The sequence below is a fragment of the Chelonoidis abingdonii genome, chromosome 3, assembly GCF_003597395.2.
Source record: "Chelonoidis abingdonii isolate Lonesome George chromosome 3, CheloAbing_2.0, whole genome shotgun sequence".
Taxonomy (NCBI): Eukaryota; Metazoa; Chordata; order Testudines; family Testudinidae; genus Chelonoidis; species Chelonoidis abingdonii.
The window spans coordinates 141,657,185-141,683,110 of record NC_133771.1 but is presented as its reverse complement, the minus strand read 5'-3'; the positions used below and the strand labels follow the sequence as shown (position 1 = coordinate 141,683,110).

The window sequence follows — 25,926 nt, the reverse complement described above, 5'->3', positions numbered from 1 at the left end:
AGCTACCCCATCCCTGCACCATGTGTTACCTCTATGCCTGCACACAGCCCCTAGCTACCCCATCCCTGCATCCTAAGCTGTTTTCAAACTTTCTGAGCTAAATTCCCCAACTCTGAGTTATAATTTTTGGTGTGTCTCCCCCAACCCAGAAAGGCTGGGTTGCCTGATCCTAGATTATTAGGGTTGGAAGGGACCTCAGGAGATCATCTAGTCCAACCCCCTGCTCAAAGCAGGACCAATCCCCAAATGGCCCTCTCAAGGATTGAATTCACAACCCTGGGTTTAGCAGGCCAATGCTCAAACTACTGAGCTATCCCTCCTCCCTGGACCACACCATGTGGAAGTGGCTCGAGCCCCACTGGCCCCCGCCCTCTCAAAACAGAAGTCAAACTACACCTATGCCCAAGGCCCCTGCCCTGAGGGCCCCCCCACCTCAACTGGGCCCTGGAATTTTTATAGCATGTCAAGGGTAGCCTCAGAAAGAAAAAGGCTGAGAACCCCTGACATAAACCACATGGTTTTATTCTGTCCTCTGGCTGAACTAGTGTAATTTTTATAATTTGGAAGAAGGTTTAAGGAAGCCGCTTTGTGTTTTAATCTCCTGTAGAGGTATCAATTGATAGAGAGGCATCATCTAAACAGGATTAAGGAGTTTTGGAAAACTAAACACTTTCTACTCTTGCCAACACTAAATCTGGCTCCAAACATCCTGCCAAAAAAGTCTGATTACTGTAAAATATATAACCCGAGTGCAGAAATTAAATTAAATTTTGTCTTGTGATGTTCACACAAAGTCATTGTGTTTCCTGAACTGTAATTCTATGTCACTAAATAAATGCATATGTATACATGGTACAAGCTGTGTAGGTTGCCATCACATCTTTATCTAAATTATTTAACTAACTCTGTGCCATGACTCTAGTGAGGGATATTTGGAACATTGGATACTATTTTGTACAACAGGGAGGCAATTTTACACTATTAGTATGAATGCTAGAGTATGTACGCTTCCAAATTCACTCTGTGAGCATTCATGAGAGTGAAGCTTGATCACAAACGTTCAAAGGAAGTGAGCACAAAAATGGATGCAAGCACAGCCAAAGTAAATTAATTTTAAAGTTTGTGTGAGTATTCACAAAATTGTTCTCTTTATTCTCTAAGCTCTAATATGACAGATTTGAACTGTATAGGTAGGAACATTGTAGATAGATACAAAAATACAATGTTATTACTAGGGCTGGCTGGAAAATGGGAGTATTTTGTGAAAATTTTCAGGTTTCAACAATTGCTTTTGTTCTACACCAGGACAACACCAAGACCCTTTGGAAAAACAGAGCAAGAAAGATAGGAATATTTAATAACCCAGTGATTATGGCACAACCCTGAAATACGAGACACTCAGGTTCAAGTCCCTTCTGTTCCTGATTCAGAACACACATCTTTGTGAAAAGTTTCGGTTTTTGCAAATTAACATTTTCCAACAAAAAATGTTTTCATCGAAAATTTGCCAACCAATTCTAGTAATTACACATGTATTGAATTCAAATATTAGAAAGTGTTCATACTGAAAAAAATCATGTAGCCTTGATTAAGCACTATAAAATACTACAACAAAACTTCTATATATTTTACCTTAGCTATTTTTGTTCATTTTACATCAAATGTTGTAGAAAAAGATTTTTATAAAATATGCTGTTCAGTTTGCACACCTTAAATGATTTTCCACATAATAAAATAACAAGCTAATCTAGCTAAACTTTGATGCAAACCTCCAAGGCATAAAATCAATTACTGATGGCAATGACTTTGCTATACTCCACTGCTTACCTGCAGGCAAACAAACTTTCTAAACTCAAACAAAAGTCTTTACATTTGAAAACTCTGACAGATTACAATAGAGCGTAAACTTATCCAGTTTCCATTTCAAATATGAATTACATTAGATAAAGGATTGTTGCCTCACATTTACATAGTGGAATGGCACAAAATGCAAATAGCATCACAATTAGATAAAAAATAAATGCCTAGATATTATTATACCAGTAATTCTATCTTAGGTTTTTCTACAGTGAGCATCACAAAAGTACCACTATTTAAAATATTGATCCAGCAAGGCACTTAAATATGTGTGTAAGTTTAAGCATGTGAGCAATCCCTTTTAACTGGCATGTTTAAAGTTATTAACACACTTATATGTTTTGCTGGCTCAGCGCCTAATTGTTGAACAGGTATTTAGGCTGTGCCTGGTGGGGTTCATAGATAATATTAGTTAAAATACCTCTAAGTACAGAAATGCTACAATACTATCATTCAGACTTGCAGAACTGTGGTTATAGTGGGAAATGCAACTATGTAAAGATGACACTTCTTCACTTGCCTATTCCCTGTGAGTGTTCAGTCTCATTTTATTTTACTGGCAGTTTTCTTTTAGTAATTTTACTGCTTTTTACTCTTGCACACATCATGAGCTGCATTCTATTCTAAAGCACGTATCATCAGTGAAGTTCATAGCTTAATTCTTAATGCACAATCTTTGTTGCTGGTGCTGGTGTACAAGCCAAAAAACCCCCAGGTTGAGATCCCAGGATGAGTTTTGCAAGAATGGTATTAAGAGGAAATTTCCTAACTTGCAATTTAGTGAATCTCAGCTAGAAGTCACCAAGGGTATGTCTATACTGCAGTTAGACACCCATGGCTGGCCTGTGCCAGCTGGCTCGGGTTCACATGGCTTGGGCTGCAGGGCTGTTTAATTGCAGTGTAGATGTTCCAGCTCAAGCTGCAGCCTGAGCTCTGGAACTCTCCCACCTTACAGGGTCCTAGAGGAGCCTAAGCTCCTGCCTGAACCCAGACACCTACACAGCAATTAAACAGCCTCGCAGCCTGAGTCTTGCAAGCCCAACTCAGCTGACACAGGCCAGCCGCAGGCCAGTGCAGACATACCCCAAGAGGCAAACATGGAATGCCAGGACTTCTTTTACAGAGCATAACCCTGATTTAAAACATGCTGAGCTATTTGTCTGTCTGCTCTGTGCACAGAACTCCCACTGGCTTCAGTGAGACACCTTCTCATGCAGAGCAGTTACCGAAATGGCAAAATAAGTGAAATGCTTTCCTTTGAGTTCTGTTAAAGAAACAGAAATCTGCAATGCAGCGTTACGTCAGTGGAAGTAAAGTTACACATTCTCTTCAAAGGACTTCTAGATTTCAAGTCTGACAGTCTCGCTGAGGACTCTTCTATTACATACGTTGTATCATAACCATGCCTATAGATTGAAGGAGGTGGGATATCCAGCTGTGGTGGGTAGATTTTACAATTCCGTGGTGAGTTACATCAATTTAAACTAATTGATTAGCTACATATTCAAACAAAGAAGAGAGTGCAGGGGGAAATAAAAATATAAGGCTGGTGGCAAGAACTCAGTAATGACCATCTGTACAGGAGCCTTATGAAAGAAATACGAGTTCTCATGAAGAAATACATATGGTCATAGAACTACAAGACATCACTGTATTTCTTCAACTTCACAGACCTTCAGGCATGACAGGATATTAACAGCCACACACACCTCCTTGTCCACAGACCCCTCTCCATCATTATGTACGTTTTCTCATACAACCATTCAAGATCATTACTGGTAGCAAACCAGAGACCCAAATTAGGACTGCTTATAGGCCTCGCAGCTCTAAAGTGGAACAGACTGGCTACAAGGGATGGCATGTTTAGCATCTTACAAGAAAAAGAGGATGGCAAACTCCTCATGATGAAGCACTTTTCTCTGATTAGTGGGGAGAAAATAACGCCGGCCTGAACAGAGAAAGTATGATCCATCCTCACAGCCAGAAAAAAAGTGTCAATGGTGATTTATAAGCAAGGAGGATATACTGTGTTTGAGTCTATCTTGGAGCATTGCAAAAGGAAACCTCAAGTAAGGCAATCAGAATCGGCTTCCCCACACATTGTAGGATCGTTACAAATTATCCCATGATGGTCCCCACACAACCAGCTTTGCTTGAACGACGCACCCACCTGTATGATCCAATATAACTGATTTACTGTTTGAATGATGCATCGGGAGAGCTAAGTTGCATCGCACTGTATATCTATCCTTGTTGTGTCATATGGTTAAAGCAATCGGAATACCGTTACAGAAAAAAAGAAAAAGGAAATCTACCTGGGCAGAGGGCAATGCATCACTTTCACCTCCTTCTCAAAGGATGGACATTGCTAATAACTGACCCATCTGCCAAGAAAACCACAGTAAAATAAAAATTGTAAGAATTTACGTACATGGGATTTTGACCAGTAAACGAATACCTCAGCCACCATGCGGAACAGTTCCTCTGCTTCCGGGTTGGGTTCCTTCAGCCATTTTGCCCTAAAATTAGATAACAAGGAAAAAAAAACTTGGCGATGATTCCTTCTGGCTTAGATAATGCAATTGTAACATTTTGCTTTGAAATCAGTTTTTAACATGATATCACCAGGAAAAAGGTAGAACGACATGCATGTGTTTTAATTTATGTTAAAGTGGCCTTTTGATGCCCTACTTCAACATCTGAATACAGTTTCCTCATAATAATAGGTAAAATGCATTGGGAAATTATTTTTTTGTGATTTTTCTCCAAATCCCTTTCCTAAAATTGCAGTAAGTCTGGAATAAGGTACTGTTAATGTCACTTTAAAATTGATTGTGTGAAGAAAAGTTATGTAAATTCAGTGTAGAACATAATCAAGGCACAAAATGAAGTATCAAGAAACATAACTAGGTTTTGAAAGGGTTCACTAATTTGTTTTTTTCCACATACCTGTTATAGTCCACAAATCTTATCAACAAAGGGTAGAAGGCATAGAGGTCCCGTGCCAAAATGGTGAACTCATCTAGGATAAGCAGTTCAGCCTCAGACATGTCACCTCTGCCTTCTGCTCTTAAATGGTCTTCATCTGATACAACCATTGCTGCTTTTTTCTTCAACTTATCCATCAGTGGCAGGAAGTGGGTCTTCAAAAGCTGGGGCTTCACTTTGCTTATGATAGGCTGGGAAAACACTATTTAAGGCAAATTAATATTATAATAAACACCTGACCACGAAGTGTAATCCAAAACCTTTACCTTTTCTCTCCTGTATTTTATTTTAAAGAACGAGGGTGAAATCCTGATCCCATTTAAAGTCAATGGGAGCGCTGCATTGACTTCAGTGGGGCCACAAGTTCATTTTGTTAGTGTGAAAACAGGGATTCAAATTAGCTAATACCATGCTAAACACTTAACACCATGATACTTGTCTTATATCTACTCCAGCATTTTGCCTTAAGAAAATTAAAAAGTTTCATAAAGTACATAAATGTTGTGCAGTGACGTATGTGGGGGATAACTCATTCATGAGCTCCTCGCTCTTCCTTCGCACAGTATTGTTTGGCTTGGTTGAAAGGAGGAAGTACTGGAAATCTCATTTGGGAGCTTGCGCTAGTAATTGCCAGACCCATTTTGCATTTGCACAAGCCTGGATAAGTTATGAATACACATTTGAACTTTTGGGATCTCACCTGGACTAAATGAGCCTCTGAAAATGTTGAGAGGCACCCATCACTCAGCCACTTAAAGTATCTAGGGCGGGTTTTCTGCAAATCCACTCATCCAAAGGGTAATCCTTAAGGAAGTATTTAGCCAGTGTTTGTTTAGATAACAAACACCTACAATACATTTCGTAGATTGTAAGTAATTTGCAGCAGGGAACATGTTTGCCTATGTTATCTTACAGTGACTATGAAAATGGGGGTCCAGACCTATATTTTACCAAAAACGTAAGCATCAAAAACAACAGAAAGAAGACAATAAGCATTGAAAAGTCATGTGAAATTGAATCAGAGGACAGAAGTGACTTTTCCAGGAAGATGATAAAAGTTTTACAAGGTGACAAATCAACAAATCAACAGTGTTTTCAGCCTTTCACTTTTGTGATTTTCAGTAAGACCCAATGTAGTATCATCTTAAAAAAAAACACCATCTAAAAGTAGCTATGAACTGCCACCCCCATCTCAAAGGAGTGTATGCTGAAGAGGAAATTCTGATATTTTTATGATTCCTATGAGGGCCTCAGTTTCCCTGTGCTTTGCATTCCTATGTACGGAGTATAAAAAGCTGCCCATAGGGCAAAGCAGAAGATATGAGGGTTGAGTCTTGTAACTGTTTGGGGTGGTATGAATGGGTCATTAAAGGATTGGCTGGAACCAACCCGTATCAGTGGAGGATCCAGAAAGACAGTGGGAACCCCAATGGCCAGGACATTCACATCTAGGAACCAACAGCCAAGGAGAAGGAGATTCCCCCCAATATCTCTTCATGGAGAAGCAGAGCAAAGGCTACAGCTGGAGAACAAAGCAGAAAGGAGTCAGATGGCTGGGTTAAGAGCTGGCCTTTGGAGAGACACAGGAACACACACACCTGGGACTAGGAACCAAGACAGAGGGAGAGCCTAGATAGCTTTGATGGTAGCATGGCTCAAGGGAGCCCTGGCCTAACGTTGGCCATGCTGAACTCTTAACCTTTGCTTCTCTACCCTAACCTAAGGACTTTCAGACTCTGTACATCAGGTGACAAATAAATTGTTGCCTTGTTTGGAAAAGGCTGCCTGGAGTTGCTGCAAATAATCACTACGAGTACTGCACCCTGAAGGGACACAGCACAAGCCTTCCGCAGGAGTCTGGCTTTGGCTGGACTCACTGCAAGGAACCATAGAGACAGACAGGGTTTGTTGGTGCCTGAAGACTCAGTTCTGGATCCTTGGAACTGTGTGTATCCTTGGGCCCCAAGTACATTAAAGGGATCACACTCCCAAGGGACTAGTTAGAAACTGGAGCATTAGACAGACCCTGTGGAATGGTGACAGAGTGTTAATCATAAAGTCTAATGACAACACTTAAAAACCAGATTTTGGAATAGCACACAATTGCCTTCTGTACATATAGATAAATTGGTGGCAGAAATATAATTCTTTCAGTTCAGTAAATGGCATATTACAATGCAGGGATGCCCATGCTTTTGAAGGAGGAAAATTTATTATGAAGTTCAATACGATATATACCAATTATTTTAAAATATATCATCTCTCTTTCAAAGAACTGCTGTCTTATTGTTTCATTTAATTAGACTTTGCATTATTCAAAGAGACTGTAAAATATGGACTTGATTCTCTTCCAACTTCAAGTGGGATAAATATAGAGTAAATCCATTGAAGTCAATGTGAACTGATGTAAGTGGGAAAAGAATCAGACTCAAATTATTCATATCTTCAAATCTTACCTGCTAATCTCTTCATCCAGGCCCCCTCATCAATCCCTAGGTTGTTATAGATGATTTTCAGTATGTTACCCAACAGAGTGTTCATGTGCTCTGAGGTCAAGGCTGTGCAGCACATTTCAGCCTTGTCAGGATTGTTTTCTGGCCCATGTTCCCACCAGTGCGACATGTAGCTACACAGCATAGGCAGTATCACTTCCATGATATGTGGCATTTGTGTGTAACGAATACCAGACTCTGCCAATTCCACTATTTCTTCAATTAACTTCTCCAGGGAAGGAATTTTTGGACAAACCTCTTCTACACTGATTGGCAAATTAAGAGCTAGAAAATAAAAAAAATAAAATGTAACACAAAGAGAAAACACACATAAATATTTATATCCAAATGTTTTTCCATTCTACTTTTATCTTCTCTTTCACAAGATGTCCATCTGGCTGATAAAGCTTTAGACACAAAGAAAGAATGCTTTTATGGAACTGAGTAGAGAGTTATACATCAGCTTCAATGGAAGTGTCAACTTGTATAGTAAGATTAGTGCCAGTACTGAAGTTGGAGCCAAATTGTTTGTATCGGCCTATACTCTGGGCTGTTTTTCAAAATCAGGCTACGTCTCATTTTAACACTGAATACATCACACATATTTGTTCACAGAGCTGCTCAATTGAAGTTCGGATAGCATTTTGAAATCCTCAATAAAAGTAAATTCAAATTATTATTATTACTATTAATAAAAGGATATTTCTTTCCACAAGAGACAGTATAGGCTACTGTGGATGTACCACAATTACCAGAACACATTACTTATTAATATAGACACTGACATTTGCCAGACAGACTACTGTAGCTCTACAGAAGAATGAATCAGTTGCTCTTCTTTTAAAATTGAGTGGGTGAAGTTATACATAAGATGACATTGTTGTAATTGTTGTATACTGTAGCATAGTGTTTTTCATTTTTTTAATATACCTCTACCTCGATATAATGCTGTCCTCGGGAGCCAAAAAATCTTACCGCGTTATAGGTGAAACTGCATTATATCGAACTTGCTTTGATCCGCCCGAGCGTGCAGTCCTCCCCCACCCCCCAGAGTGCTGCTTTACCATGTTATATCCAAATTCATGTTATATTAGGTCGCGTTATATTGGGGTAGAGGTATATTTGTGGTATGCATTAAATTTAGAATGAGACATAACAAAATAAAATTATATTCTATAGGTAGCAGTCCAGTTTTTAATTTCACCCACTGTAGTTTAAAATAATACAAGTTAACCAGTAGAACCTCTAAAATATTTCCAATAGGGAACAGCATAAGGCACAGCATTAATTCCCCAACTATGTTTTTATTAAATAGCCCTCTGAAGGGGCATCTACATGAACAAATGTTTACTTATTTGTATTTGCCTTTGCTGTGGTATTTCCTACACTTAAAATACAGAGTACACCACAGCAAGCAATTTATGTCATGCTATCCTAAGTATTTACTTGTTATGGACATACAATGTATCAAAATATTTAGCCCCAATTAAAGATACAGATAAGTCCCAGAAAGAGTTGAGGCTGAAAATGAGAGATGAGGAACTAAAACTGTTCATTAAGATATGCTATTTTATTTATGATAGTAGGCAGTATTAAAATCTCTACCTGTGTAAGACATATAAAATCTTCTATAAAAGCACTTATTTATATACAATACAAATAGCTTCTGATATTACAAATTTATTCCATTTTGCAATGTATCAACATGATCAGAATGAAGTGGAACTAGTTTAGCAAGTTAATTCCAAAATAATAAGAATATCTCCATATGCAATATTGGGCAGCTCAAAAAAGAATGAAAAACACTGATTTTTGCAAGATTTAACCTACCATTCTAGCAAATGAATAGAAACACATCAGTAAATGAAAGGGAGGATTGTTGTAATAGAAAATGTATGTAAAAATGCAGTGAATAAGACAACCACAATTGTGTGTGAAATCCAGATGTTAAAATGCCTGCCTGTGAGGTTCTGGATGTACCTGCTCTGTCTCTTGCAGACTTGGTGTTGTAGATAGAGTAGGTATTATGTTTGTTCAGATGAGTTTCCAAAAAGGCCACAGGGAAGGCACCAGCAAAAGCAGCCAAACATTCTCCTAAGGCTGAGCGCTGCCTGTGAATTCACAAATGCTCATCGTTATATATACACACACATTTTTTCTGATTGAATATACGCAAAGCTAGTTCAGTACCATCCTTCCTTTTATTACAAACTATAATCTTCGCAAAGAGAGAATCTGCTACATAATTATATCTACACAGTAACAGAAAAATACATTTAACAGATATCTGAGGACATTAACCTTCTGCCATTACACAAATAAAATGTTATATATAAAATGTCAAAGCTGGGCCTACTTATATTTGCCGAGAGCTATCAAGGAGCATACAAGGAAAACACAGCACTAGTATAATAACAATAATGATAGTAATCCTATTATTTTCCTCTCAATTTCCAATAATACTGACTAAACTGTGTCTCCTACTGAGAGAATGCTACCGAATAAACTGATGGATCAAGAGGCCAAATGCTACCACCATTATATCTAAATGATAACTGGAGGGCATTTCTCCTTTTTGTGAGATAAGTAATAATCATCTCCTGGACCTGCCCAAAAGCCAAAGTCTGATATAGATGGGATATTGTTATTACTGAATTATTCAGATATACTCTCAAGTTTTTACTATGCTAAAACTTTTGCTGTTTTCCCACCCCTGTAAATTAAAACCACCCAGTCTGATTCCTTCTGATATAAGAGAAAATGTGTCAGTCTATGCTATCTGAGACATGTCTCCCCTCAACTTTGGAACCCCAAGGCTCAACGGTGTGGCTTCTCACACAGAAAAAAACATTGTCGCAGAAAATAAATTACTCCCATCTCAAGGAGGCAAAGAAATCCTGGTCCCACAGAATATCTTAAAAACAAAAGAGTTGACATAAAAACATGTAGGGAGTATGTTGTTGTAGAAAAAATGATATTGTTTAAATATAAAAAATTTTTGTGGTTATCAATTTTCCTGTATAGAGGAGACATTAGGTCCCACAGTCTAGTCAATTTTATTGTAGTATGTGATTGTCAAAATGACTATCAGGTGTTGTACCATTCTGAAAAGCCTGTGGGCAGCTTTAAATAAAGATAGTATCAAGAGATGAACAAGCCATTTTTAATTTCTTTTGGACTAAAACATGCATGAGGAAGTAAGAATCAAACTGGAGAACTTGAGGAGATTCCTAAAAGTCACAGAAATTCTGCAGTTTGGTCAAAATCCTGCCTTCCTTTCTGACCCACGAGAAAGGAGAAACCTAGAGTTTCTGCTGTAATAGAATGCCATTGAGTTCCCAATCCATAATACCCACAATAAACACAGGAACTTCAGCTTTTGACTCCATCATATTTCTCATAGCTATTTCCCCTCCTGATTTCCTCCCTGACCTACATAATGTCCACGTGAAAAGAACCTGTTTCACATACATCTATAAGATAGCATGCTATCCGCTTTCTATATGCACTGATGTTTGTGGACTTTAATAGGTGAAAGAGGCCACTTCACTTTCACAATAGCTCTTGTGAGAGTCAATATATAATATCATATAAGACCAATACGTAAAATATATGCCACATGGAGAGCATTCACTTGAAATTGCATCTATTTTTATTCTGCATTGGAGAGTAATTATTTTTAAATTTAATTCTATTCATGACTAGATGGGGTGACAAGTGGGGGTGATGTCAAAGGCTGAGGTGGTCATGTTTGTTGTGAGCACAGCGTTATAGATAGATAGCAGTTCTGAAGGCAGTAGCCATTTGGAGTACAGTGATTATGCATCTCTCTCTAGAGTTGCACATCCTTCCACTCTTATTAGCTAATAATGATTCTTTGATAGAATACAAGGTTTTCCAGACTAAGGGCTACTGAGAAATAACATCAATCGTCATGCAAATCAGAGCCCTTTTACCAGTATGCAGTGATTTGTAAAAGAAACAAGTTTACATAGTACAGAATCCCTGAATTTTGATAGCTGAAACAGTGTAACTTATATTGACTTGTTGCAACCTTACATTCTGACTCCCAAACTGGTTGCCAGGTGTCCAGTTTTCGACCAGAACACCCGGTCAAAAAGGGACCCTGGAGGCTCTGGTCAGCACCTGTCCTTTAAAATTCCAGTTGGTGGCGCAGTGGGACTAAGGCAGGCTCTCTGCCTGCCCTGGCTCCACACAGCTCCCAGAAGTGGCCAACATGTCCCTGCAGCCCCTAGACACACAAGTGATCAGAGAAGCTTTGCGCACTGCCACCACCCTGAGTGCTGACTCCTCAGATCTCATTGGCCACAGGGGCGGCTCTAGACATTTCGCCGCCCCAAGCACAGTGACATGCTGCGGGGGGGTGCGCTGCCGGTTGCCAGTCCCACGGCTCCGGTGGACCTCCCGCAGGCGTCCCACCAAAGCCGGGGGACCAGTGGACCCTCCACAGGCATGCTGCCGAAGGCTGCCTGCCTGCCGCCCTCCCGGTGACCGGCAGAGCGCCCCCCGCGGCATGCCGCCCCAAGCATGCGCTTGGCATGCTGGGGCCTGGAGCCGCCCCTGATTGACCAGGAACTATGACCAATAGGAGCTGCAGGGGTGGCACCTGTGGGTGTAAGTAGCATTCACTGTGCTGAGCTGCCTGGCCACCCCTTGCAGACATGCCATCTGCTTCCGGGAGCCACAAGGAGCCTGTCTTAATCCTGCTGCGCTGCTGACCAGGAGCTGCCCTAAGTCAGAACCCCCTCCTGCACCCTAACTTCCTCCCAGAGTCTGCACCCAATCCCCTGCCCCAGCCCTGAGCCCCCTCCTGCACCCAAACTCTCTCCTGGAGCCTGCACCCTGCAGTGCCTCCCACAACCCAACCCCTGTCCCAGCACTGAGCTCCCTCCTAGACCCCAAACCCCTCTTCCCCTGCCCCACCCCAAAGCACCTCCCCAGCCGGAGCGCACACACTCTCCCAAACCCTTGCCCCAGTCCAGTGAAAGTGACTGAGGGTGTGGGAAAGTGAGCAATGGAGGGAAGGGGGATGGAGTGAGTGGGGACGGGGCCTGGGTGGGGTCTGAGAGAAGGGTGGGGCAGGGGCAAGGCATTCAGTTTTGTGTGATTAGAATATTAGAAAGTTGGCAACCCTAACTGTATACAAGGTATGAGAATTAATGGAAGGGGGTAGAGAACAGACACTCTGGCAAGGAAGTTACACTCCTCAGTGCTATTCTGGGTCTGCTACTGCTTTGCTGTGACCTTGAGCAAATCACTTGATCTTTCCTATTTGTCAGTTTCCCCCTCTGCAGACTGTAGATAATTAATGAGATGCTGCAGAGTGTTGTAAGGTTTAATTAGTGTTTTGATGAAAGTGTGATATAAGTACAAAGGGTTATGAATAAAGTTCTCTCTCTGTCATGCTTTATGGCCTATTTGACTGATTCTGTAGAATCACTGATTATTTTCAACAGTGATTTTTTGAGAATGAGCCCATCCAGACAGGATTCAAGATTCAGTCTTGAATCTTATAGCTCAGACCCTCCTCTACTTGAAGTACAAATGCAAAAAGTACATTTTTGATGCATTATGATTTTTTCATTTGATTTGTTAACAGAATCATGAATGACAAAATTCAATAATTCTGACTGGATTTCTTACTCATTAGAATGAAATTGCAAAATGAACATGTAACATTTTATTTACAAAATGTGAAAACACCAAGTTTTTAATATCTGTCATGAACAAAAATAAATGAGGGATAACCATAAAATATAGTACAGTTAATCAATCTACAAGCAACCATTATAAAACTAATTGTAATGAAAATTTGCAATTTCCCCTTCTGGAACTCATAAATTGTCTAAGTTCCCCTTGCAATTAATACTGCTTGTATTATACAAAAAAGTCAGATCCTGCAGTCCCAATGGAAGCAAGAAATATCATATTTTAGACTAAAAACCTTTTCAGTTCTAACTGAAGACTATCTTTTTACACAGTTATATGCAAATGTTTAAAGAAAATTATAATAAATCCAGTATAGTTATTACCAAAACTCTCTTTTCTATTAAAGGGAGCTTGATTTTTGCCCTCCTCTCCAACTTCTCCCCACACTCCTTTTTGTGCTTCCACCTTGGAAAACAACATTCTAATAAAGAGTGCACATGATGTCTACGTATACAGCTAAGTGTATATATGAAGATCACAATTATGTACATGATTTTTCATCTTACCGCTCCACATAAATACTCTTGCTGGTTCCTAGAGAGTACAAGCTGGCCAATATTCTGTAACAAGAGACCTGAACATCTTCCACTAAGGGAAAGGGGGAGAGAAGTAAGAGAAAAAGGTTTTACTGCATTTCATTTTCGTACTACATAGTGGGCTTAAAATATAGAGACAATCTAATTATATTTGACTTGACAACGTGCATACTAATGAGTACAAGCTACCAAACATCATCTATAGAAATCACTGTGTAAATACAAAAAGTAGTCCGACGGCCAGATGCTGACATTGCTTTTTATGAAAAATTTCCACTTAATTCAATAGAAAGCATATACTGAGAATAATATCATATTCAATGTACCATTAGCATGCTCTATTTTTCTGTGAAAAATAGCAAACCATCTTTGTTAGGATTATGCATAGTTATAGAAGCTGAGATTTGATTTATGAAATAATCTATGCAATACAGTGTACTGAATCTTTTCCAATTGCTGGTACTTTAAAAGCAGGGAATTCCCAGAGCAATCATCTAAAGTGTTAAATGAGTAAAAGGAAAATATAATCAGGGAACTAACCAATTTAAGAATGCATTATGCTTTGAAAAATATACAACAGTGGGAAAATACTCTTGCTGAACAGATTTTTAATTCTGTAAATTATATTTAATGATATTACCTCATTTTTAGAAAGCTACATCTAAATGATGTATTCATTAGTCAGGCAAGGGAACCAAAACAAAATGATCACCTGATCCCCCCAACAATTTTTCTCTTCATTGCTTGTTTTAGGAATAACAATCATCACATTATGAATTCTAGTGTAAAGAACAACATTGTTTTTCCATGTGCAGCTGTAAAAAACTGAATTGATCAAATTGGGGAGAAAAAATTGATGACATGGCTCCCTTCCCCCCGCCCCAAAAGTGATTACATTACAACTTTTTCTCAGTTTTCCATATTATTTTTTTCAATTCCCCTATGCTATTTTTTCAGCAAACAGCACTGAGAGATTGAGGTTATGTTTTTTTGAAATTTCTCATGAATGAGAAATTCCCCCCCAAATTGTTTTGGAAACACTAACATATGGTATTTCTGAAACAATATACTCCACAGACTGGCAAGAGCAGTGAAATAGACAAAGAAGCTAAATTTCAGTCAGCAGCAGCTGGGGGCCCCAGAGTCTGTGGCTCTGGCACAGCCCTGCCCTGCAGAGAGCCCTGCGCCAGGGACCACAGGGCTTCCAAAATCCTGGGTCAGCTGGCTCCACAGGCTGCTTGACTCTCAGGGAAGCTGGTTCAACAGGCTTTAGGTTGCTCTGGAGCCCCTGGACATTGGAAGAACATCCCAGGACCTCCACGTTCCCAGCTCTGCAGCAGTGAACCTAGAAGCCCTGAGAGGCCCAGCTACAGTCCAAGTTCTCAGGGCTTCCATGTGCTCTTCCGCAGAGCCAGTTTTGCCAGGCTCCCAGTTCCATGGCAGGGAGTTTGGAAGCCCTGAGACACCCCAGCTCAGGGCTTTCAGGCAGGGCCGGTTCCAGGGTTTTTGCTGCCCCAAGTGGCGGGAAAAAAAAAAGCCGCAATCATGATCGGTGGCAGCTTCAGTGTACTGCTTTCTTCTTCGGCGGCAATTTGGCGGCAGGTCCTTCCCTTCGAGAGGGATGGAGGGACCTGCGACCAAATTGCCACCGAAGAGCCTGACGTGCCGCCCCTTCTCCTTGGCCACCCCAAGCATCTGCTTGCTGAGCTGGTGCCTGGAGCCGGCCCTGCTTTCAGGCTCCCAACTGTATGGCAAGGGACCTGGAAACACTGGCATGGTGCTGCTGCCCCATAGCCAAAGACCCTGGAAACTAGGGCTCCCCAGCTGCCCGCCAGTCAGAACTATGATTGTGATTCGACTACAGTTCACTCAATCCGATTCACGTTCACATTCACATTTCAGGTTCAATGAACCAGCAGTTTCTGACAAAACTCTGTTTCACCGGACATTTTCCAACCAGCTCTAGTTACAACTGCCTGCTAAAGGGTCTGGGGTTTTGTTTTTTTTTAGCTCAAGATGTAGAGATTAATGTTTTTAGCTCTGGGGTCCCCAGTTCAAGATGGTGTACATAACATAAGTGGGAGCTCATCCAGGCGTTGAGCAGATGTGGGCCTCCGACACTCAGGATGAGCATATTCTGTCCAGAAGAAGTACGTAACCCAGTAGTCTCTATGCTACATGCCCCCCACTATGTCCAGTCTATAGACAATCTGAGATTGTTACCATGCCAGCTACAGATTGGCTTTTTAGTTCAAGCTACTTTCAGCTCTGCAGGTCTTCTGTTCAATACGCACTGTCAGCCAAGGTGATGGTCATTACACTAGTATAAATAAAGAGACTGAGAAAATTTGTCTCATTCACCCAGATGTTTTTCATTCTGGTAGGGGGATGGGACCATAAATTCAGTAGTGATGGTTTTTCAATCTCTCACACTGCATGAAGGAGAGGCAGATATTTTTGATTGACTGGGCTGACACTCTAGTTAACTCCTCCCACTGAAGAGCTATTCCAGAGAGTCTCTTCTAAAGCCAATAATGGTCATATCTGAATAAAACACTTTTTCAAAATTTATTAACAATAACAGATAAAACTGCCCAGCGCTAAGAAGTAACTGTCCAACTGAGGGAAAAAAATACACAAACTGGAATGACACTGCAGCGAAAAGGCTATTATTCCTAAAACACAATGTGAAGAGAAGTGGTGCTCTTGTGTATTGCGTAAAATAGGTAAGCACAGTTCAAATTAACCAACAATTCATACTGTTAGTGGGTTTATAATAACTGAATAACAATCACATAGAAAGAATAGGTGATTAAAATTGTGTAAGTAATAAACTATCAGAGGCTAATGATGAAATTCTATCTGGATCAGAAAACAAAAAGGAGTAGAAGGTGTATACCCGATCTTCTACAGATGGCATATAGTCCCACAGCTTTTTACTTTTGGATTACGTTTTTAGACAGTGAAATTAAATGTCTTCAACCATAATTGATAAAGAAATAAAACTTATAGTATAGCATCACCCAGTCAAATTATAAATATCAGAAAACCATTTTCCACATAGCTATTTTATATTTTCTCAGACACAGAAAATGCAGATGGTTGCATTTCAGTCTCTTTTTCTAGATCCTCCGTGGATGGACTCCTCTTTCAACAATTCTCCATTTCTGAGCTGGCCAGCTTTCAGGAAGAAAAATTGCTGCCCACAATAGAGGGGGAGCTGGCTTTAAGAATTCCTGTGGGGATTCTAAACAGCACAAGATTGAAACTCTGCATTGTGGACTGTAAGAGGAACTGCAAGAGAACAGCTTTAGTCCCACCGAAATTAGGTGATTTACAAAATTTAGGCTCTGCATCAACTGTGCTCCTGCACTCAACAGAAATGGAGCGTCAAAAGTACCTTCCCACATCAGCCCCTTGCAGATGTCTTCAGCAGTTCCTCTTGCTCTGCCTCATGCACCCATTTGAACATCCCATTAATTGAAACAAGGTCACGTTCGTAGCTAAAGACAGGTGGCATAACTTTGCTTGCAAGTTTGAATGAATGAGGTTGCATTACAACAGCTTTCATGAGAGAACTTCAAAGTTCTATACAAAAGTTAAGTTTGCGACACGCCTGTGTGATAAATATTATTATTCCCATTTTATAGATTGATAAATTTATGCAGAGTGAGATTACGTGATTTATGCAAGATCACATAGCAAGACTATGGCAAAGCCAGAAATATAATCCAGATTTCTAATCCTATCTCCTAACCACAAAAGCACACTCCCTCCCATATTTTTAAACAATGGGATAAAACCTGCAGACCTTATTCTAAGCTTAAAACAAATTCTCATTTAAATCAGTGAAAATTCTGGCAGAGTTTTGTCAGGGTTTGTCCCCATATATTAGAACCCAAACTGTAATAACCCTCAGTACAAAACAATAAAGATCGTTAGCTGCCTGACATTTCTAAATAATACATACATATTAGATCTTCTCCAAATTGATGCTGTCCAATATGTTCAAATAATGAAGAGAGCACTGGCAGGAGAGCCACTGTGGTGTAGTTTATGATTTGTGTCACCCCCTTTGGTTGATTTCTTGTGTGTGTAAACTGGCCTTGCTTAAGATTTTCCATTGTCATCTCCAGATCTTCTGCAGCATTATCCAAAAATGCTCTCAATGCCATTTTAACAGACTCCAGACCAGTCTTCATCACAGTCCTGTGCATTACATATAAAAGAATTAAAGATCATATTCTGTTAGAGAAACCACGGAACAACGTCTATTCTTGGATGATATAAAAAAGATACATAAGATCTTGGGAAAACCTTCCTATTGGGTAAAAACTTCTTTCCCTAAAGAAAGCACCTTCCAATTGAAAAGCAGCGTCAGAGTGTCACTCTGCAGACCTGAAAGGATTTCAATTCATTTTACACTGACAAGGCTTCTTAAGGAAAGGCTTAGATGCTTCATAAAAACAAGGAATGAGGAAGCCAACTAAACAATCAGAATAGGAATCTTATGGTTGTTTAAATTGCCACCCAAAATGCCTACCCAACTATCATAGCCAGATTTTGCTTCAGCAATCTTAAAAATCAGAGTGGGTTTTCTGAAAGCACTGTTAAAATCTCTAGTAGAAAAAGAGCAACATGAACATGTTTGTTATAGAACTACAATCACTTGTATCCAATATTGTAATTCAGTGTCACTGCCTTCAAACAGAAACACATGGCTAGCTGAGTTGACTGTAGGAGGTCCTCTATTCATAGAAAAGGACAATTTCACAGAGTTTTCATTTTGATTGTGAGAGAGAAATCAGTCCAGGTGACAAAGGCTTGACAACCCAGGAGACTAAAGTAACCTATTTTATTCATAGACTATGTACTGCACAGGTGGCAGCAATGCAAGCTTCCATGTACAGATATACATATGTGCCTCAATCCTGACCTAAAGGGACCTTTCCATGTATGTCTTCACTGCAGAGTTAACTTGGATGACTGGCACCTGGGTTAACCTAGCCTACCTGTGAGCAGCCATAATGCAAAGCCATATTCAAGTCCCTATATCCTCACTGCTACTGCACTCGCCCATGTGTCACCAGGATGTCTGGGAGGCACATACCATGGTTCTTAGCACTGCTGTAAGTGAGCTGCTCTGCGATTCTTCTACCTAGCGAATTATGGGAGAACTTCTCAGTGCTTCTGGACACGTTGGAGGGAACTGAGGGGAGGGCATCCGAGGACTATCAGCACTTGAGTGGTTTAGCCCGCATCTTCCTTGCAAAATGGGCACTTTACTGGCCTGAATGAATGCAACAGCCACACGTTAGCCTATAGACCCAGCTGAGTCAGCTAGCCTGGGCTGAAAACACCACTAAACTCAGGTCAGAGCTTTTGTGTGTGAACAGGTGAGAGGTTAGAAGCAAATCTCAAATAATAGCCCAAGTTAGCTCAGCAGTGAAAACATACTCAAAAGAGTGAAAGCACACCTCACTCGATGCCCATTCAATTTTTGGCTTCTCTGATCATAAGGTTGTAAGCAAAATAATGAATTATTTTCAATAGTTATGACAGTTTTTGAGAAACTTATCCACTCAAGACAAAACCCATAAATAGCCAGCAGTTTTGGGTCACTACTGAATTGGCCTGGAGTTGAAACAGCGAGTTACAGATGAAAAACTCTATATTGTATTACCAAAAACTCAGGTTATCAAGAATAATAATGAAGCAACATTCAGTATAGGAACTTTTTCAGCAGGACAACCCTTTTTTATTTTAGAAATTCTGTAGCCATGTACAGATAACCAGCTATTGTGCTATTTGGGTTTAAGTGATTTTTTTTTATACTTTAGAAAATGTATTCAGCATTACCTTGCATCTAAAGTCTGGCCAAGTATATGAAGACAGTTGACTATTGATGTTGCATCATTTCCTAAACAGGAAGCAAAATGATCCACCAATTAAAATGAGTTTGCATTAAAGCAGTCCTATTTTTGTTAACATTTGTATTTTCAAAGAAACAGTAAGTAACACAGCAGAGGCACAATTCAGCTTCTGCATGATTTTAACAGTCAAGTTAAAAACATGCGGTTTGTTGCATTAACTTTGTTTACACAGACAATAAAGCATCTCTTATCAAATAGCTGAGGCACTCAAAGCATCTCTCCCTCAAACATCTGAGGCACTCATGAGGCACTTAGATGTGAAGTTAACTAGAGCTGCAGTGTACTATTTGCATTTCACTTAAGTTGTTGAAAATTTCACTTCAATTGATTCCAGTTTATCTGAGCATTTATTTTCTCTCTCTCAGATAACAAAGGTTATCTGATGCTCTCAGTTTGGTGCTGCCTCACTGGTACAAGAGACAAGCATTCATATAAGATGACAAAGATGTTAGACCCTGAACAGCTGAAGTGATCTACTATGGGCTCTTTCAAATCAGATATCTGTACCTGAAAAACAACAAATACTTCTCACAACTCTTGAAGTTCTCCACCTAACACTTTATAATAAGCTTTCTTATGATGAAGTATAAAGCACAAATTCAGACATTGGCATAAATGGATGTCATCCAATGAAATAAGGAGTCTCATTAGTTAACACACAGGGCAGAATTAGGCCATACATACATGATCCATATATATTATTTACACTGTTTTACAGTTAATTCCCCCACTTGTTTAAAAATGTGGAATTCTCTCTTTCCTTTCTACAATTCTAAAATTAGTTGGTCTTCAGTAGCCAACAGTCAAGTAGTAGTATGTTTTTAAACACTGAGTTGTACATACAATGAAAATTTTTTTTTCAGTGAAATAGAGGTTTTCAAAAGGCAGACTGTAGAGAAGTAGAGACAATGGTGGCATTTGGAAGGGCTTCTTTACATTACTCATAATTAAGGCTACAATTTACTCATGGAGATCCCAGCAGTCATGGATTCCATGACTTTACTGGACCTCCGTGATGTCTAGGTTTTCAGGAACAGTAGGCAGGACTGTGCGCCCTTGCCCTGCAACTGGGGCTGGCTGGAACCAGGACCCTGCAAGCCCCAACCCTGCTGCTTCCTCTAGGGGACTACAGCTGGAATCGGGGGATGCAGCTGGGGCTGAGGGCCCAATACCCGCAACTTCCACTGGGGGTTGCAGCCAGGGATGTGTGCCCCATCCCCGATGCATCCCAGACTTGGTGGGGGACATGCGTCCCAGCCTGACGCATCCTGGACTTGGCAGGGGCCAGGATCGTGCGCCCCAGCCCTGCAGTTTCTGCCAGCAGCTGCAGCCAGGCCATGTGCCCCAGCTTCGACGCGTCCCGGGCTGGGTGGGGGACTGGTGCACCAGGCCTGTGGTGTCTTGGGCTTGGCAGGGTTGCAGTCAGGCTGTGCGACGCAACCCCACGGCTTCCTGGGCTTGGCAGGGTCCTGGCACAGGCCATGCGCCCCAGCCTTGCAGTGTCCCAGGCTTGGCGGGACTGCAGCCGGGCCATGCACCCTAGTCCCACGGGGGTCTGGGCTTGGTGGGGCTGCAGCTGGAGTGGTGCATCCTAGCCCCGCGGCTTTCACCAGGGGCTGCAGCTGGGGGCACATACTCCCCTTGCAGCTTCCCAGAGTCACGTGCCTCCTGCCACTGTGGCCAGGGCTTGGCAGGGGCTGCAGTGGGAGTCACTCACACCTATCCCGCAGCTGGCCCAGCTCTGGAGCAGGGGCTGTGCACCCCCCATGGCTGGGAGCTCAGCCTGTCAGTCATCTCCCTCGAATAAGGCTCCATTCCTCCCCCCTACCTAGCCCTGCCCCCAATTATTTGTAGTAAAACAACAGAGAAGTCATGGGCTCCGTGAATTTTTGTTTACTGCCTGTGACCAGTTCATGATGTTTACTAAAAATAACCGTGAAAAAAATCTTCGCCTTACTCATGATCTCACAGCAGGAACTGGTTGATACAGTCTCTTATTTACATTCACAGGAAGAGTCATGTGCTTTATCAGGGTCAGCTAGACTATATAGTGAGGGTCAGTAGGGTGGAGCCAGCAAGTAGTCTAAACATGCTGAAAACTAGCCAATTTTTAGGACTACCCCCACAGGAGACGTGTGCACATGCTTTCTTTCTGATAGTAAAAATAGGACAAAACTTCACTGGGACATATAAAAGACTTATACGGAATAATATTAAAAGATTGAGAAATTAAACAAAGTTTAAGAATTCCAAAAACTCAAAATTTTGAAAAAAAAACGTATAAACAGGATTAATTTAGCTTTGGTGGGACCATTCACATGCACAAGTCTTTGCAGGAACTGAGACTTAGGTAAAAAAACCAGCCTTAATTCACTACTCTTCATTTAGTTATTGTAATATAATCACGATCCATTTGGAAACCTCTGCCCAACATGTATTCAACATGTTTAGATGACAACAGTAGTTAGAACACTGATGATCTATCTACACTAGCACTTCCATTGTTCCTACTACTGGTGGGGCCGTATATTGTTGAGAAAGACGTGTAGTGAAGACATAGTCCATGACAACTATATTTTCAGAACAGAAAGGGTAATTTTATTTATTTTTTTTTTTTTAAAGAAAGCTTAGTAATTGTGGAGAGAACTAAAAATCACAAGATCCGTATCTTTTTGACATCTATGATTTTTCCTATTCCTAATGGTAAGCAGAACGTATTTTTGGAGGATTGTGGTGCATGTGCTTCAGTTCCTCTCCTATAATCTTCCTCATGCAAATTAGCACAGCAGCAACTGAAGGTTACAGCCTTCCTCCACAAGTATGTTTTCCCAAATAGACCATAGCATCACCAATGTCTACAGATTTTTTAACTTCAAATAGTTGAGATATTTGGAAAAGTATCCGAAGTTCAGATCCTTATCTGAACCTCTTTGGCCTGGAAAAGTGCCTGGAAATTTTGCAAGAATGAGGTCCATTATGAGATTTCCAGTACTTCCTTATTTTGTTTTGCCTGGAAACACTGTGAGAAGAAACTGTCATGAGGTATTTTCAAAGCACTGGTTCTGATTCTGGATGTAGCCAAGGAAAATTGAATTGTTAATACTGTAAAGAGCAAACTAAACATTTTTGAACTTCACATAGATGTTTTGTTTGGACCTAATTTTGAGAAAAGTATTCAAAATACCTCAGTCCTTATTATACTCAAAGTTATAGTAAAACTATTGCCAATGATTCGGAGACCATTATAAATTAGAGAATTTTGTGGATTAGCATGTATGCTCCTTTCCTCCTGGATTGTCTGCCCTAGACATGTCAGGAAAAATTATGCTCTTACTCATATGGGTGAATTTGGCCCAACATCTTCACAGCACTATAGGCTTCTCAAACATGGAAGCAGGGACAGTGAGAATTCCGGGCTTTTCATTTCTTTAGACTTAGAGCATTTAGTTGTTTCCACTGTGTTTTTGACACACAGAAACACAAACAAACAATTGGGGTGCCCTCACTTTTAATTTATGTATATATGCCACTAAATTAATAAAGACTAGACCAATCTTTTTTATTTCAAAATGTGTGGAAACTATTTTGCTTCTAGGCTGAGAGCACCACATATCAATTTCAGATGACCATGATTTTTTTTAAATGAGTTATAAATACCTGAAATTAGGAGTTTCTAAGTAAGTGAATTTTACTGATGCCACAAAAAGTTCTACAGCAGTAACACAGGTGTGGCAGGTCTGTCCAAACAGACCTGTAGCCAGAGCACAGCACTAGAACCAAATGCAGAACACGTTCTTCTAATCCAGAACATAGCCTTTCCATTATAAAACACTTTAAAACAACAGGGTACAAATCAAAACTAAGAAACCACTAGACCTTAAAGGAATTGTATACATAAGTAACTGCTAAAAGAACAATAAAAACTGCAAGTACAAAAACATTTTTCATTAAAAGAGTTCAGGCTAAAATCATCCTAGAAACTAGTGTGATCACTAGTTATCTGAATGGTTGTTCAACCCTGGCTACAATCACAACAGATCTCATAAGCAAAATGATTGGGTTTAATTAGCACTTGGATGGGAGACCTTGAGGAAAAAATCCTAGATACTTCAGGAACTGATGTTGGTGATTAAATTCAGTGTTAACACCCTGCACTCAAAATCCCATGGACATTCATCTCCAGGATGCCTTAAATGGAGGGATTTCTACTAGTTCCCAGGAAGTGGCAAACAATCAGGCAGCACCCCCTCCCAGTTTATATCACCACAGAGTTTTCATCCTGAGTAATATCCTCTCTGTTCATGAAAGTGAATGGGATAAATCTGGTCAGCTAACTGCATGGCTAACATTTATCTCAGACTGTATGTCACTTTGTCATCAATAGTGAGAATAAAGAATTGGGCTGATACACTGACAGCTCTGAAAATAATGAGATAGCATCTCATACCAGAGTTAAACAATACTGAAAAGCAATTTAAACTATTCATAGAAATTTCATTTTAATGAGGAAAATATAATTTCAAAGGCTCATTCCACTGCAAATAATTTGTGGAAAATTCAACCCATTAATAATAATGAAAGTGCATAAATGTACTCTCCTGAGTGCACAAACACAGCTCTCAAACAGTAAATCATTATTGTTAAACCTCAGTTATCCAATAATCAGCATATAGTAATTCCATGCTGAAGAATAATCTTAACAAAAATATTAGTAATTGTGACACTGGCAGACCAGCCAACCTGTGTATGACTCATAACAACTTAATGAGGCATTACAATTGTACCAGGACAATTCACTTGTATGTGAATTTCAAAGAGATGTACTAGACCAGCAATAATTAACCCATTTGTTTGCAGTAATAGAAATCAAGGGTAGATGCTAAGTCTGTGTTTACCTGTATCCTGTTAGAAATTTAACAACGTAACCAAATTAGTTTGTAGATGCTTATTCTTTTCATGTCTTAATTGTCTTTACATTATGTATGCAACTGTGTTCAGTAGACCTTAAGATCAAAGATGTGAGACAGTGCAGGAAATTAACAATTACATATATTGTCTTCATTTTATATCCATGACATAATCTATGATCGGCATTCGCCTTACATTCATCAGTATAACTAGATTACCTGTGTATACTTAGTAAACAGAATGTTAACTTCAAGTGATGGGAAGTGTGTATTCAACAAAGAAGAATATTCAGTCACATGCTATGTGCAAAGTACTTGAAAAACCAGCTATAAAAAGAAACCTCTGGCCTGATCCTTTCAATCTCTAGTCTGCTCAATTTTGAACAGGGAAAGTTTAATCCATGGGACTGAGATTTTCCAAGTAGTTACATGGAATACTCTGGAAAAGGTATGGAAAAACTCCAGCAGACTCTATATCTAAACTGCATTTGGATTCTAACCTTTTAGGATAGTTCCAAAGAGACTTTTGCAAGCCAGCAGATAGATCAGGATCACAACTGTGATGTTACATGAACACGGAAAATCACCTGTATATATATGATTCCTTAACCATTTAATAACTCCCTTCTTTTCTTTTATTAATAAATCTTTAGTTAGTTTACAAAGGATTGGCTACCAGCGTACTATTTGGGTAAGATCTGAAGTATATATTGACCTGAGGGTAACCTGATCTAGGATTGGCAGAACTTTAAGTATGATTAATAGGGTTTTCAATAACCTATCACTATATTAGACTAGACTGTCTAGATGGGAGTCAAGGGCTGGAATGCCTAATGGGGACTGTATTTGGCTTCTTGTTAACCAGTGTAGTAGTACTGCAGAAGCTTTTTGGTGAATCTAATTATAGAATAAAACACCAGTTTGGGGGACTGTCGGTCCTATTTCTTGAAGTCTGCCCTGAGTGTGGTCCATCCAGGCATCCAGTCCCAGTAATCCAGTATGGCTAACACATTTCAGACTCTTCTGTCTGGCAAAAAAATGGTTACCTACCTCTCGTAACTGTTGTTCTCGAAGATGTGTTGTTTACGTCCATTACACATTAGGTGTGCGTGCGTCACATACACAGACGTTGGAAACTTTTTCCCTTAGTGGCTCCCATCAGGCCGGCAGGGAAGCCCCCTCCACATTGGTTGACCCGACCCCCCTTCTGTCATAAACAGATAGCTCAGGGTTAATGTTTCTTTTACCTGTAAAGGGTTAACAAAGGGAACCAAACACCTGACCAGAGGACCAATCAGGAAACCGTATTTTTTAAAGGCTGAGGGAGGGAATGTTTGGGTCTGTGTCTTTGTCTGGCTCTCAGCTATGAGAGGGGATCTTTTCTATCTTCAAGCTTCTAATCTTCAGTTTCCAAGTTGTAAGTACAAAGGTAGAAAAATAATAGGCTGTTATTGTTTTTTTGTATTTACATGTGTGTAGTTGC

The 25,926-nt window shown here is 40.1% G+C and overlaps 1 protein-coding gene across 3 annotated transcripts in view; it reads right to left on the bottom strand.

The window, feature by feature from the left end:
* RYR2 (ryanodine receptor 2) overlaps positions 1-25,926 on the bottom strand; it is a 749,362-nt gene that overhangs the window by 178,669 nt on the left and 544,767 nt on the right. For all 3 annotated transcript variants that reach the window (XM_075064183.1, XM_075064184.1, XM_075064185.1), the window contains exons 64-70: positions 19,463-19,523; positions 17,574-17,812; positions 13,574-13,655; positions 9,318-9,448; positions 7,302-7,622; positions 4,807-5,047; positions 4,289-4,376 (exon numbers count right to left, since the gene is read on the bottom strand). In XM_075064183.1, the coding sequence (XP_074920284.1) occupies positions 4,289-4,376; positions 4,807-5,047; positions 7,302-7,622; positions 9,318-9,448; positions 13,574-13,655; positions 17,574-17,812; positions 19,463-19,523 (1,163 nt within the window). The remainder of the gene's footprint in view (positions 1-4,288; positions 4,377-4,806; positions 5,048-7,301; positions 7,623-9,317; positions 9,449-13,573; positions 13,656-17,573; positions 17,813-19,462; positions 19,524-25,926) is intronic.